Source organism: Notolepis coatsorum (assembly GCF_963971535.1).
Source record: "Notolepis coatsorum genome assembly, chromosome: 8".
Lineage (NCBI taxonomy): Eukaryota > Metazoa > Chordata > Actinopteri > Aulopiformes > Paralepididae > Notolepis > Notolepis coatsorum.
The window spans coordinates 53007034-53023372 of record NC_140172.1 but is presented as its reverse complement, the minus strand read 5'-3'; the positions used below and the strand labels follow the sequence as shown (position 1 = coordinate 53023372).

The 16339-nt window shown below is 43.8% G+C and overlaps 1 protein-coding gene across 2 annotated transcripts in view; it reads right to left on the bottom strand.

Moving 5' to 3' along the window:
• The window catches only part of LOC311233724 (RAC-beta serine/threonine-protein kinase-like), a 37526-nt gene extending 27729 nt beyond the window's left edge, over positions 1-9797 (bottom strand). The window contains exons 1-4 of one of the 2 annotated variants that reach the window (XM_084320720.1): positions 9673-9797; positions 8052-8208; positions 7299-7427; positions 3903-4014 (exon numbers count right to left, since the gene is read on the bottom strand). In XM_084320720.1, the coding sequence (XP_084176846.1) occupies positions 3903-4014; positions 7299-7427; positions 8052-8097 (287 nt within the window). In that variant the 5' untranslated portion in view covers positions 8098-8208; positions 9673-9797. Of the gene's footprint in view, positions 1-3902; positions 4015-7298; positions 7428-8051; positions 8209-9392; positions 9411-9672 lie in introns of those variants that run through there. The other variant, XM_084320721.1, reaches the window with a different exon arrangement.
• Between the last annotated feature and the right edge of the window lie 6542 nt (positions 9798-16339).

The window sequence follows — 16339 nt, the reverse complement described above, 5'->3', positions numbered from 1 at the left end:
AGTAGTGTGGGGTATACGGTGGACGTCGTTGCAATGTATTGGGGCGGAACAGAGTATTTTAGGGTCATATTTAGTACATTGTCATGAGATACTCCGCTTGCTCTGGCTAACTGCTAACGTGCGCGGACTGATGACGACATCAACTCGACTCTCGAGACATTCGCAGCAGCAAAACAAGTCTATTAATAGCCCGTCCATCGGCGCCGGGCATAAGAAGTTAATTAAACTTGACAGACATTATATCGACGATAATTATCGATATCGAGTTATATGAAAATAATTTTATAATTTTATCGCGATAACGTTTTTGGCCATATCGCCCAGCCCTAGTATATTAGGTACATGACAGTAAGGTTATTTAGGATTCTTTTTTTTTTAATTTAATTTCAGATATTGATTGAAGAAGTGTCTTTAGTCGACGGCGAAAGATTGGACGGGTTTCGGCTGTCCTAACTGTGCTAATCGTTCCACCATTGTGGGGCAATGACTGAGAATAGGCGGCTTCTCTTTGATGACCCTCCCGGAGCTCGGATAGGAGTAGGTCTGAAGCGGCCGGAAGATGCAGAGCGTAGGGGTCTTGAGTGTGAGTAGTTAGAAACCATTGATCTGAGGTAGGCGGGAGCCGTTCCCTTCGCCGCATGGTATGCCAGGTCGAGGGCCTTGGAAGCAGATTTGTGCGACAATGGGGAGCCAGTGCAGCTCCCTAAGAAGTGGGATGACATGGGCTGATTTCGGTTAGTTTGAGATCAGGCGGGCTGCTGCGTTCTGAATGAGTTGAAGAGGCTTGGTGGCAGTGGTGGGAAGGCCAGCAAGCAGTGCGTTGCAGTAGTCAAGGCGGGAGATGACTGTTGATTGGACGAAGAGTTGGGTGGCTTCTTTTGTCAGGAAGGGGCGGATCCTTCAGACGTTTCTCAGGAGGAATCTGCAGGTTCCGGTTGTCGCGGCGATGTGAGCGGAGAAGTTCAACTGGTCGTCAAGGACAACACCAAGGTTCTTGGCGGTCGGGGACGTGGTCACGGCTGCATTCTCGTCTGTGATGGAAAGGTCAGTCAGGGCCAGGGTGAGGATTTGGCCGGCAGGTGAAGCAATTCTGTTTTGCTTAGGTTCAGTTTGAGGTTGGTCGTCATCCAGGCGGAGATGTCGGACACAGGCCGAGATCCGCTCAGAGACGTGGATATCCGAGGGAGGAGAGGAAGAGTCGAGTATCATCGGCATAGCAATGGTACGAGAAGGCATGAGACGTGATAATGTTACCCAGAGATTTAGTGTAGAGGGAGAGGAGTAGGGGTCCAAGGACTGAGCCCTGGGGGACACCCGTCTGCAGGGGGCGGGAGGCCGACAGGGTCCCTCTCCATGACACTTGGTAGGAGCGGTCCTCGAGGTATGATGTCAGCCATGTCAGCACAGAGCCAGTCACTCCCATTCCTGCGAGGGACGCGAGGAGAATCTGATGGTTGACTGTGTCGAAGGCTGCAGACAGGTCTAGGAAAATCAGGAGAGGAGAGGCCTCTTGCTTTTGCTAAGTGAAGTGCCTCTGTGACCACAATGAGGGCCGTCTCTGTGGAGTGACCAGTCCTGAAGTCTGACTGATTAGGGTCTAGGAGGTCATTCTGTAAGAGATAATCAGTAAGTTGGTTGGATACAGCACGTTCAGTGTTTTAGACAGGAAGGAAAGAAGAGAGACAGGACGATAGTTGACTATGACGGTGGGGTTCATGTTTTTTTTTTTTTTTTTATTTTATGGGCGGTGTGACTCTGGCTTGTTTTAGGGAGGTAGAGACCACCCCCGAGTTGAGGGAGGAGTTGATGGTTGCAGTTAGGAATGGGAGAATGTCTGGTTCTATGGTCTGGAGGAGTGGGGAGGGTATCTGGTCCAGCTGGCATGTAGTGGGACAGTTCGACGTTACCAGCGTGAGGGTCTCTGCGTCTGTAATGGGAGAGAAATATGACAGAGTGAAGGATGAGGTTCTCAATTAAGTATTTGGAATGGGTGGGGGTTGGGAGGAGGTGCAGATGTTCTCCACTTTTTCCTCAAAGAAGATCGCAAAGTCTTCGGCAGAGAGAGATAACGGAGGGGGTGGGGGTGGAGTGAGGAGGGAGCGGGTGGTAGAATGCAGTTTGCGAAGGTTCTTGAAAGAGGCCTCGATCCTATGGTGAAAGAAGCTTTGAGAGTAGTAAAGGTTTTGGAGAAGGCTAACAAGAGGTTGTGATATGTGGCGATGTCAGCAGTGAGGCGTGACTTTCTATACTTCTATACTGGGGAACGGCGGGCAGGTTTCTCAGCGAGGGGACAGAGCTTGTCAAAGGAAGTTGAGATGGCCGAGAGGAGGGTGGAGGTTGCCGGCTCGGGGGGGGAGAGCAGCAGCACTTTTCACTCGTCTCTCAGCTCAGGGCTGCATTTTTCGCTGATCACCCAATACACCGTTTGAAAGTTGAATTTGCCGCCTTTCAATCGCCAGCACACTCAACCAATTGCATCCTCATTCATTCATTTTCTCCCCCAGCTCTCCCCTCCATGAGCTCAATGTAACGCGGAGGTGCAGTGGTCAATTGCATGCTTTGGGTCTCGAGTTACAAGACGAGAGCTTAATTTGACAAGCGCTCCATCAAATGACCACTTCTGGTTCTGACCGGACCTGAACTGACCAATCATTGCTGATGGCGAAAATTATTGATCACCATTGTAGCAAACGAGCGTCCATTCCGAAAGAGATCCCACCTGGGCGGGTGAGAGTGGGGGAAGGTTGACGAAGAAGACCTTTGTCCCAACTGTAGTCTAGCGTCAGAATGTTATGTGGTGGACAGCCATTTTGGATAATCACGCTGTTTTTACCGGTACACACATTACAAAAACCTTTCTACAAAACACATTTTCCGTGAGATTTTTATAAACTTTGGACTGTATGACTATAGACTTCAGGCTATGGAACCGTTGTGTTTTCCAGCTCCTACCTCTCATCTGGAACCCAAAAACAAGAATCTGGCGACAAGTCAAAACAAAAGTAAGAAAATATATTGAATGTTGAATTAATAGCGTGTTTTGCTTTACATCGTGTAAGTGTGATTGATATCGCAACTGGGATTGTTCCAAAGCAAATAAGTCAACACGTGAATGCAGCGTGACGTGAACAAATAGGGGAATAGAAGCAAGTGTTTTAATGCAACTGATCTCCATTTTGATGCAAATGCAAATACATCATAATCATCATCATTTAGAAATGAGATTGCATAGGTCTCCGATTAATCGTAGCCCTACCGGGAGGGACTTATTTATTGAAATATAAATAGAGAGTAAGACCGATAACAGCCTTTGGGAGGAAAGCTTTGCTTGATCAGAGGTGGGAAGAGGGATTGATTTCAAATTGATTATCATAATTTATTGGAATCAGTTTATATTTTATTTTGTGCAGAATGAGTCTGATACTTTCCAGGAGGAAAGTCACTTGCAGCACCAAGCATCTTTAAGATCATATAGGTAATGGCAAAACAAGTCTAGCGAGGTCAGACAACCGTCCTGCTTATGCTGCATTTGTTTATGGTCGGAGGTGGGAAGTTGGAAACGTGTCGTCTCTGACCTACATGCGTTCCAGCTACAAAGTCTGAAAATCATGGATGCTCACACTAAACCTTTTTGACAGTTTACAATCATATAGCTAATATACTTACAAATGTACTATACTTAATAACATTAACGTGTATAAGATGTGAGTGGCCATTTTGAAATGACGACAAATGATGCCGAGGCTTGAGAAATCATACCAGAGTTTGTGACTAGGAACTCCCGAGTTGACAGGCCATTTTATTGGATTTTCCCTAGTAGGAAGTCGGAATTTCCAACCTCCCGGGTTGTAGCATGAAATGTAGCATTATAATCGCAGGTCTAACTTTCACCCCTTTCTCACCTATCGTCATTGCTGTCCACATGGAAGGTGCGTTCAATAACAGTGGTCCACTGCAGGCATCGGATGACAAATGTGTTTGGTTTGGGTCTTTCGGTCTTCATCAGCTGGCATTCTGAGCAAAGGCAGGGGCCATCAGTGTCACAAATACAATACAGAGCAATTCAGTGTCTATACCTACCAATGTCCCGAGGCGTACAATGGTTTGCACAAAACCAAACATTCAACTGATATACCAATGGGGTTATAAATATTTAAAAAAATAAGGAAGTTCCAGGCACTCTTCATGTGTATAAAAAAGCTTTAATAAAACGCTTAGTTCATTATAGAACCATCAACAGTTTGAGTGCCAGCCATTAACATTGGAAACATGGTTAAATGCCACCACCCACTTCAATGATAGCGTTGTGAACGCATAATCTCTGTTTTACATTATGGCTATGTGTCTAATCTGCCTGTCGCTTATCAATGACTTGTTTGCAGTCAACATTGTCTAAACGGATTTATTATTATTATTATTATTATTTTTTTTTTTTTTTAATAATCGGTTAATTTTCGTTTTATAGCATTTTGAAAATCCCTTGTTTTTCAGGAAAGTATATACCGTACTTTTCGGACTATAAGCCGCGGCTTTTCCCCCCATTTTTCGACCCTGCGGCTTATATAACGGTGCGCCTTATATGTGACTCGACATGACCAAACCCGAAAATGTAAAAATCAAAATATAGCTTTTTTGACTGCATTGAAATGTTATTTATCTGTTCCCTTATTTGCTAAACTTAATACAACTTGTAAATGAGTTAATTCTTGTTATTTGTCCGACAGTATTGTGTCCCAATGCTAATTACTAGTGCTGTCAGGCGATTAAAAAAATTAATCTAATTAATTACAGGATTTGTAATTAATTAATCTAATTAATCGCATTTTAATCGCATAACCATTTTATGCCTGATATTCTATATTCTATAATCATATTTCAAATTGCATGTGTCCGGATGGCAGAATTCAGTACTGTATCTACAAAACCTTCTGTTTGATCATCTTCCATCTATTAATTTGCTTAGATTTTTCAGGTCTGGTCAATTTGAGCATGGTGTTATTCACAGTCAAAGATAACAAAAAAATATTGATATTCTCATTTGGTTCATTACAATTTACTCAAAATAAAATTTTCATTCAATCAGTCACAGCGCAGATTGAGTGATTGAATGAAAATGTTATTAACAGATTGCAGAATGGGTACAATACAGTACGGCTCAATACACACAATTGTTAAGGGGATGCAGATCAGAGAAAGACTTTCGTCTTGTTTACATCAGGGTCCCCCATTTTCAATTCATAATGAATTGTAAGTAAGGGTGCAACTTGCACTGTGCAATTCATTCTTTGTGGATCTAGCCCACAGTATTTCTGACACTGGGAATACATTCCCTGAGATTCATAGATGTCCCTAGAATCAGATACCAAGAACATGCAAATGGACCATATTAAAAAACATCTGTAAATGTGTATTCTACATTCTTATGGAATGAATGAGATACAAAAAAAATATTATATAAAAAAAAAAAAAAAAAAAACCTTTTTTTTGTAATTAATTTTGAGTTAATTTTCATAACGCGATAATTTGCTGTGTAATTAATTAATCTAATTAACGCGATAAACTGACAGCCCTACTAATTACATATGGTAATTAAACATTAAAAACACCTGCAGCTTATAGTTCAGTGCGGCTTATATATGTACACATCATTCAATTTAGCTGCTGCGGCTTATAGTCAGGTGCGGCTTATAGTGCGAAAAGTACGGTAGATTCCGCGATAAAAGGCATTTATTCTAGCATACACAAAAACTGTGTCATTTTTCGGCCTATTTATGAATCGCTTTCAAATAAACGCTAGATTATCAATAGTATATGTGTACTTATGCACGCTATAGAGGCGGGCTGAAAAATCGATTCTCTCATTTCCTCATCAGCGATCACCGCGCACACACACGCACAGGGCAAACGCTTATATCTCTGTGAAAACAGCTCTGATTATCCTAAGACTGGTAAAATTAATTCCTTACCCGAGATCAGATGTTATCCAAAAAGATTATTCCAATTCCTGATCGCCATTCCAAATATCGATCACGCTTATTGATTACAGTGTTGAGTACTGTAAATACATAATCCACGCGTTTTCCGGGCTGGTGAGCACAATCGGTCCTTCAGTTGGCCTTGACGGAAAAGTTAAATGAGGAAACTGGCCACCCCCCCTGCATCAGTGTAAAGTAATGGGGTGCAGTACCACAGAGAGAGACGATAGGGGGCGGTATCTTCCCAATTGAGCTCAGAGAGACTCTGCAGCACTAACCCGAGGCTCGATTGATGAAATATGAATTCAAATCGCCAATAAAAAAAACGACAAACAAACGCTATATAGCGTCGGGGGCACTCAAAGGTTGGCATGAACTAACGACAAAAAGTGTCCGTGGCACTCAATGTTTTAAAAAACACCTAGGTGTTTTTTTAATGGTTCTATAATGAACTAAGCGTTTTATTAAAGCTTTTTATACACATGAAGAGTGCCTGGAACTTCCTTATTTTTTTCAACTCGCTACCCTTATCTAAGAGCACCTTCAAACAAACACTGGATTCACACCACAAAGACGCTGCAGCCCTCCTTCCTGTTCGAGGGGTTATAAATATAGTTTGTATTTGATCAATGCCATTCTGTTTTTCTGGAAAATGAAATGCATTGTTATTGGAAGTTTGGACTTTTCCCTGTAGTCTTCTCTATGTAAAAGCCATGGTGAGAGAAACCCCTTTGTGCAGTTTGATGAGGCAAGAGGACAGCGTTCTGAACTCAATATACCTCAGAGCCAAATAACTGAACTTGGAAGTGGAAAGAGAAGACATGGCGCCCTCACCAACGTGAGTCTATCTGCCCGTCTTTTCTTTCCTGCCACGTCAACAGCTAAACAGTTGAGTTTAAGCGGTTAGGTGCCAGAGACGGCAGCAGAGAATTCTGAGAAAATCAATGAAGCGACACATTCCAGACGATTCCAAAAATATTTTCCAAGGAGTTTAGATTTCACAGAGGCCTGTCTTACACTCATAGAGGACGACCAGCATTTACAAAGCAAAAAATCAATTGAACCCTGCCCTCATGAAGTTTGGCCCATATTCCAGCCCTATGACCATTTGCTCAGAAAGGAATCACTGCATGGGTCTGAACATTAGACTTGGGTTTATACAGTGTAGGCCACAGAGAATAAATGCCTGAATCTCTAATTGAATAGTAGGAAACATTTAAGTGATGAATGGATGATGAAGTCAAACAAAATTATCAGAGTAAATATGGGCGGGGGAGGGGGGGGGGGGTTGCAATTGGTTCAGCTTTATTGAGGGTGACTGACCTGCCACAGAGAAGTTGTTGAGTGGAGGCAAGCTCTGGTCCGTGAGGTCAGGCTTCTCCTTGTAGCCGACGAAGGAGCCATCACTCTTCAGTACGAAATACCTGGGCCTCCAAGTCTTGATGTACTCACCTGGACAATAAGATTAATCTGTTGAGTCCACTGATTTTAATTATGCACATTCTTAACATGTTCGCTAATAAACTACAGATTGTGGTCAAACTGGGCTAAAAAGTGACAAGATTTCAAACTCAACAGTTGCTACTAGTGAAGCTCTTCAAGGTAAGATAACAAGGTAATGTGTGACGGGGCAAGTTCTGCTCCTCAAGATAATGTGTGACGGGGCAAGTTCTGTTCCTCAAGAGAATGTGTGACGGGGCAAGTTCTGTTCCTCAAGATAATGTGTGACAGGGAAAGTTCTGTTCAAGATCATGTGAGACGGGGCTAGTTCTGTTCAAGATCATGTGTGACGGGGCTAGTTCTGATCCTCAAGATAATGTGTGACGGGCCAGTTCTGTTCAAGATCATGTGTGACGGGGATAGTTATGTTCAAGATCGTGTGTGACGGGGCTAGTTCTGTTCAAGATCATGTGTGACAGGGATAGTTCTGTTCAAGATCATGTGTGACTGGGCTAGTTCTGTTCCTCAAGATCATGTGTGACGGGGCTAGTTCTGCTCCTCAAGATCATGTGTAAGTATGTCTGTGGGTCATATGGGACCCACATCCAGAGCACCACTTGCTGATGATGATCTTACCTCTCTTGTGGAGCCAGCCCTCTCTGACTACACTGACTTCGTTCATGGTGAAAGAGGTTGGTCTCAGAGAGGGTCAGGAATAGGTCAGGGTTCGGGGCAGGGCGGGACCCTGGGCTTCTTTCTTTGCCTTTTCAGGTCTCAGTCAGTGAAGCAGCACCTGCAGAATGGCACATGTGGCATAAAGAAGATACATTTAGTCATCAAGTGCTTTTCATTAAAAGTGGAATTGACTGGACTTCACACTTCATGTAAGTTGCATTAGGTTGGATTTGGAAAAGTATCATTGTGTAGCCGGATTCATTACGCGTAGCAAGTATTTAGTTGTTCTGTTTTTAGGCAACCCACCCTCTCTGAGCACAGCCAACTCGCAGTATATTGAGGGGGAGTGGCCCTCTATTCATTGTAGGAGATGAAAAGTTAATATCATAATACATGCAGCTTGTAAACAATGTAAACGAATTCTGGGGCCAGTGTGATCGGGTGCTATGGGAGATTAACAATGACTAACCTGTGCTAGCAAGTTATAAATAAATTGGCAAAGTTGCTTTGAATGTTTCTTAACCATTACAATTGACTCAATTGTAGCCAACTAGATTCATTAATGATGGGTTGTGGAGTCGCTAGCTGATATTCCCTTACAACTACTACTGACAACTGACCCAGGTAGATGTTTTCAGGGAAGCAGATTGGATATCTGAAATGGTTTGATTCTGTTGATATCCACCAAAGCCGGGCTTTAGTCACAATTATTACAACAACAATTACATTCCGGGTAATTTCACATAAACACACCTTCTCTAAAAAAAATGCAATGCAATTGAAAAACACGTATTTCATTGTACTGAATATTTTAAGTCTGGATCTGCATGTTTTGACAAAGGGGCGAACTGCGATGCAATGAAGCCAAATGAACAAGGCCAAAAATAAATAACTGCCTGGGGGCTAGATCTAGCTAACTGGTTAAACGTTCAATAACAACAGCTAGTGAACATAAAGCACGGTATCTGTCCAACTTAGCTAAGCTAGCGTTACCTAACATGCTATACTGCTGCACTTCTAACTGACATCAAGTCATGTTGTTTAGCTAAAGTACGTTATCTAGCCAACAAGTACTGCCCCAGTTAATAATAACAACGTATAACTTACACGTCATTACCTAAAGCAAACCTGCTTTGATTCGAAACCAAATATCGGTACAAGTGTTGCAGATCATCACACTTTTAAAGCCAACAACACAGTTCGTCGTGCTGCACACTTTCTTTCCATTCTGGTTGCAAGGTAACGTTAGATTAAAACGTTAGTTAATAAAGTAATAATGTAGCGATAAATCCATGAACGTACTTCTGGGGGTCCAGTCTGTTTGTTGTAGCTAAAGTTAACCTGTTAACGTCACGTTAGAAAATGTTGGCTTTACATTCCAGATCAAAATGGCTTGTTGAGCTGGTGGCTCGTCGCTAGTGGAGAACCATGCTACTGAAAACACTCGTCCGAGTTAACGTGAACGTTTAGTAAACACACACTCTCTCTCTCTGCAATGATACGTTAATAACGTTACTTGTAATTACGTTCAATTAAATAATGCGAACTTTACAGTTGAATACACGGCACACTTTGTCTTTACCACAAGCTGTTGTTGTCTTAGGGCAGTAGGTTTGACAGGCGGCTAGATCCAGAGCAGGCCATCCTCCTCCACCCGAGAAGGAAAACACCACGGAACTTCTTCTTCTGGGGACTCCAGCGACAAGCACACTACTGCTCCTTACGAGAAACACTGCCATCTGCAGGCGGCAGCGCTAAACCACACTCCCTACGCAGAGCAACATGAACTCGTTCAACTTCTGATTGATTGATTGATTGATTGATTGATTGATTGATTGATTGATTGATTGAAAACTTTATTAACATATTGCAGAATGGGTACAATACAGTACAGCTCAATACACACAATTGTTAAGGGGATGCAGACCAGAGAAAGACTTTCGTCTTGTTTACATCAGGGTCCCCCATTTTCAATTCATCAGGATTATTAATAATAATTATTCCTCTGCATAGGAATGTGGGACTAAATCTAGTTATTATAGGGGCTCAATTGGTAATGCATGTATATTATCAATTGTAATAAATAGTTCTGGTGACAATATGCCATTATTCTCAGTTTCTACGTCAAATGTATATACTCCCTTTTCCTGACTCCTTCTGTATCACAAACAGTACTGTATTTGCAAATCTGGTATGTCATAAATGTATAGATGTAGCAGTACTGACTATCTGTATGTCATGTATGTCATATATGTCCTGATGAATTGAAAATGGTGGACCCTGATGTAAACAAGACGAAAGTCTTTCTCTGGTCTGCATCCCCTTAACAATTGTGTGTATTGTACTGTACTGTACCCATTCTGCAATCTGTTAATAAAGTTTTCAATCAATCAATCAATCAATCTCTCTGAACATAAACGGTGTAATAATTACCTGGATTATGCATTGTCACAGGCTGTTGATATAACTTCCCCATGAATAAGCCATGAAAGGTCCAATAGTTTGCATTTTCTCAACAATTAAAAATGTTCCTTGAATCTGTGTAACATGTTTGTTCAAGATGCCAGAGCCATATGTGAGCCACCCAGCCAGCACAATACGAGGACCCTGGTACTGGTACCCCTAAATGAAAATAAAGCATGATGTTGTGTGAACTGCCGTTAATTCTCCCTTCCCACTTTAGTTTGTTGCCTTAATTGTTTGTGCCTTTCCTTCCCCATCACCTTTGTTGGTTTTATGGTATAAGTAAATTACAGTATAATTTAGCCTTCTCCTGTGTCACAGTGTGTTCTACCTCCTTATTTTTTTTGTTGCTGACACTAAACGTTACACTACTACCAGAGTGCTTACTAACCCAGCGGTAACCTATTTAGCTTAGCACCAGGGCAGGATAGGGTTTTACTGCCGCCCGTCCACCAGAGTGCCCCAGACAACCCCTACTTACATTTACATTTACATTTAGTCATTTAGCTGACGCTTTTATCCAAAGCGACTTACAAGTTCTGTGCGACAAGACAGCAAGAAGGGTATAACTCTATCAGCTGAGTAACAATGTTCATCAAAGTGTTGCGTGTTACAGTGTAGGTTAGTTTATTAGGACAAGTGCATGACATTAAGGTTAGTCGGGGTTAGATTTTTTTTTATTTTTATTTTTTTTATCATTTCAGATAATGGTTGAAGAAGTGAGTCTTTAGTCGACGGCGAAAGATTGGACGGGATTCGGCTGTCCTAACTGGGATGGGTAGTTCATTCCACCATTGTGGGGCAAGGACTGAGAATAGGCGGCTTCTCTTTGATGACCCTCCGGGAGCTTGGATAGGAGTAGATCTGAGGCGGCCAGAAGACGCAGAGCGTAGGGGTCTTGAGGGTGTGTAGTTAGAGACCATTGACCGGAGGTAGGCGGGAGCGGTTCCCTTTGCCGCACGGTATGCTAGGTCGAGGGCCTTGAAGCGGATACGTGCAGCAATGGGGAGCCAGTGCAGGTCCCTAAGAAGTGGGGTGACATGGGCTGACTTCGGTAGGTTTGAGATCAGGCGGGCCGCTGCATTTTGAATGAGTTGAAGAGGCTTGGTGGCAGTGGCCGGGAGGCCAGCTAGCAGTGCGTTGCAGTAGTCGAGGCGGGAGATGACTGTTGATTGGACGAGGAGTTGGGTGGCTTCTTTTGTCAGGAAGGGGCGTATCCTTCTGACGTTGCTCAGGAGGAATCTGCAGGTTCTGGTTGTCGCTGCGATGTGAGCAGAGAAGTTCAACTGGTCGTCGAGGACAACACCAAGGTTCTTGGCGGTCGGCGACGCGGTCACAGCTGCATTCTCGACTGTGATGGAGAGGTCGGTCAGGGGGGAGGATTTGGCCGGCAGGTGGAGCAATTCTGTTTTGCTTAGGTTCAGTTTGAGGTGGTTGGTCGTCATCCAGGCGGAGATGTCGGACAGACAGGCCGAGATCCGCTCAGAGACGTGGATATCTGAGGGAGGGAAGGAGAGGAAGAGTTGAGTATCATCGGCATAACAATGATATGAGAAGCCATGAGATGTGATAATGTTACCCAGTGATTTAGTGTAGAGGGAGAAGAGAAGGGGTCCTAGGACCGAGCCCTGGGGGACACCCGTCCGGAGGGGGCGGGTGGCCGACAGAGTCCCTCTCCATGACACTTGGTAGGAGCGGTCATTGAGGTATGATGTCAGCCATGTCAGCGCAGATCCAGCCACTCCCATTCCTGCGAGGGCCGCGAGGAGGATCTGATGGTTGACTGTGTCGAAGGCTGCAGATAGATCTAGGAGAATCAGGACAGAGGAGAGGCCTTTCGCTTTTGCTAAGTGAAGTGCCTCTGTGACCGCAATGAGGGCCATTTCTGTGGAGTGGCCAGTCCGGAAGCCAGACTGATTGGGGTCTAGGAGGTCATTCTGTAAGAGATAAGCAGTAAGTTGGTACTTGTGTTCAAATAAAACCTAGGGGGACGAGTCATACTTGGTGAGAGCCTTTATTTCATACAGAGGGTGGAATTCCAAAAACGGCAATCATTCACTTAACTCACGCTCTCACAATTAAAGTGCAAAATACAGAGTTTCTTTTAATTCTACATTACAAACATTGCAACAAGCATGATTCCTTTACAATCTCATATCCCCTTCGGCCATCTATAACGTGATAATGATATACGTTTAATTTTTTTTACTGTAAGAACAAATCTGGGACATTTTCAATTATTAGTGTTGAGACAATGTATTCACATAAGCAAATAACACCTACATTGTCCATTCATCCCTCTGGGTTGAATATTTTAGATGTATTCCCCATTTCTGGTTTGCCTGGTGTACAGTAATTGTGTAATAATGCATGTATAACCTCAACATTGTAATGCACAATACTGTATACATCTTTGTTTTAAGGACAAACTGTGAGGTTTTGTCCGCTGCTCACCTACTCTCTCTGTTCCTTTAGGCCTACTGTTAGGGAATTCCCTTCTCACTCACTCTCACTAGCCCCCACCCTCTTGTTCGTTACTCTCGTTTGCTCTCAGCGGCCACACCCTTGTACTACCTGTCATTATGTGTTTGATTGGTCTGGTGCCGAACTCACACTTTTAGTTCGATTATCAATTACCTCTCGCACCTGTGGTGCATTTTAATTAGTTCCCCTGTGGCCTTTAAGTACCTGGCTCTTCCCCTCTGTTCCTCGTGGGGTCGTGTTGTAACATGCCGTAACATGCCGTATCATTCCGTATCAGATTCTCTGTCACCAAGACTCCTTCGGGAGGTCCTCTGTCTGTCTCTGCTGTTTTCATCTCCGGCGTAAGATGTGCTCCAGCCTTCGCCTCCTGTCGCCGTTGCCTGAGGGAGATACTGGACTGCGCTCCCTAGACTTCCACGGGAGGTATCCCAGTGATCCACTTCAGACCTCCGCGCGGCAGGCGTCCTGACGCACATCCAGACCCCCGCGCAGCAGACGCCCAGACACCATCCAGACCTCCGAGCCTGGCGCGCTCTTCCGCGCAGACGCGCTCTCCACTCTAGACCTCCGCGCAGCAAGTGCGCCCTCCGTACCGGCGCGTACTCAAAGCAGACGCACACCTTCCAGACCTCCGAGCTTGGCACGCTCTTCCGCGCAGACGCACTCCAGATGCGTCCTCTGTACCGGCGCACACTCCAAGCAGTGGCGCACCACTCTGACCTCCGCTCGGACAACCGGCTCCCCGGTGGCGACGCTCTCTCGCCCCGCTGCTGTTCCAGCACTCTTTACGCACTACGTCTGGGTGAGTTTTTTACTGACTGTCTTGATCAAATTCCGTTTTCGTGTGTTTCTATAACACTGAAGATTACCACCTTTTTTATCAGACAGTCACTCACCCAGCGATCGCCTTTTTGTTGTTCTCACTGGGATAATATTTTGGGACTTTACATCTCCCACTGTGTGTTGTTCACACCGAAGATATTATTCACATTGGATTGTTTTTTGGACTTCACTCTCAGTGTCTATTTTTACACGAAGATATTCACTTGGGATTGTGTTTTGGAACTTTGCTCACTGTGTGTATTTACACGAAGATTAGTTCTTGGATAACTTTTGTATTTGGGTCCAAGTCACCTCTCCTGTTCTCCTGCTCGTTCTACCTGCACCCTTGTTGACTCGCTCCCTCTCTCTCTCTCTCGGTCCCGCAACACCTCGGAGATTCTGCCGAGAGAAGTCTGCAGAGCGGCTCAGACGTCAGCATCTGCTACCCCCTACTACCACCACGGGAGAAGCTGCAGAGCAGCAGAACATTTGCCCCCCCTTGCTTGTGTACCTGTCTTGTTAGACTTGCCTATTTCTGTGCTCATTATTGCTTTTTCCAAGACCTGACCCCCTTTACTCTTTCCCAGTATGCAGCTCCTGCCCTCGCCCTGTTCCAAGGCCTTACCCTGTTTTTCCCTAGTCCTCCCAGTCCTCCCTGTCCCCAGCCCGCCTCCGCGGGCCTCTGTCCCTTTCTCCCCTATCTAGTCCTCCCAGTCCTCCCACTCCCCAGCCCGCCTCCGCGGGCCTTTGTCCCTGTTCTCCCCTCTCTAGTCCTCCTAGTCCTCCCCCTCCGGTCCTCCTAGTTCCGCCCTGTTTCCTTTAGCCTTCCCTTGCCTTCCCCTTAGCCAGCTCGCCTCTTAAAGGCACTGTACCTTCCCTTCTTGTTATTCCAGTATTTTGTGTTTCTCCCTTAAAGGGACAGTGCCGTTTTTTCCTTCTGTTCAATAAATGCCCTGTTCTTGGCTTACTCTCATACCTGTCTTGTGTTGTGCGATTGGGGTCGGTTACAAACCATAACACAAACTGGGCTAAACAAATATGTATGTCGCAGTGATGTCACATGGATGTATACATAGTTATATGATGATAAATACTAAATAAATGTAATACAAATTTTAATCGAATCTCTCAGAATTATATTGAAATCACCCATAGAACAATAATGCACTTTTGGCTTTTGAAATCTGTTCTTCTAGGTCAGTGGGGAAAAATATGTACATCGGCATAACACACATCATGAACTATTTACGATTTTTCAAGAAAAGTCCATATGCATTTCTTGTCCAAAAAGTTCGTTTTGCCATAGTTGTTATACTGTAGTTTTGCCAAAATCAGTGGCCCTCAAGGTCATGGTCAAGGTCAGTCGCCTTCCTGCTTGTCTTGGGTTGATTGTCAAATGGAAAGAAGGATCACAGAATGTTGCACCTTTATTGTCATGGTTTCTGTATGTGCCACCCAACCCCACCCAACCTTCTCCAATGTACAGTTTCTACGTCAAATGTATATGCTCTCTTTTCTGGAATTTTTTTGTATCACAAACAGTACTGTATTTGCAAATCTGGTATGTCATAAATGTATAGATGTAGCAGTACTGTCTATCTGTATGTCATGTATGTCATATATGTCATATATGTCCTGATGAATTGAAAATGGGGGACCCTGATGTAAACAAGACGAAAGTCTTTCTCTGGTCTGCATCCCCTTAACAATTGTGTGTATTGAGCTGTACTGTATTGTACCCATTCTGCAATCTGTTAATAAAGTTTTCAATCAATCAATCAATCAAACCAATAAAATGATATACAATATGTATATATATATATATATATACAGGTAGGATATGTAGTAATAATAATAGAACATAGAACAAAGTGCAAGTAGTAGTAGAGAACTGTAGTGAGTGGCAATATTCATTATTAATAATTATTAATAGGTCTGATTGACTGACTGATTGTAATATAATAACATTCAGACCTATTAATGATTAATAATTCATAATAGTTACCATCAAACTCAATGAAGAGTGGTATTGTTCATCTAGGGCCAAACTCAAGTGCTTTACTTAGAGTGCATAACAATTAATATGAGGAGTGCATAGATTTATACGCATAGATTTATTTGTCATTGTTTATTTGTCTCTATTGTGAACAGTGGGGAGAGTGAAATCTATGGTCAGAATTTGCACAATCCCTTGGCGCTTGACCTGAAAAGGCTAAAGCTTTACTCCTGGTGGTAAAAATGCAGTCCTTGGACACAGAGCTCGTCCTATTGTACTATGAGTAGGAGTAGTTACAGTCTTTCAATCCAGTAATTTTCAATGAGTCACAAGAAATCATGTGTGTGCAGTGAAGAGGGAGTTCCCAGTGTTTTCCATGCTGTAGCCCAGGCTGCTGTTTAGCATACAGTTAGATCTCCGGAGGGCAGCACCACACAGTACAGTCACGCTCTTGCTGGTCTGGATGAGGCGGCCATCATGAGCC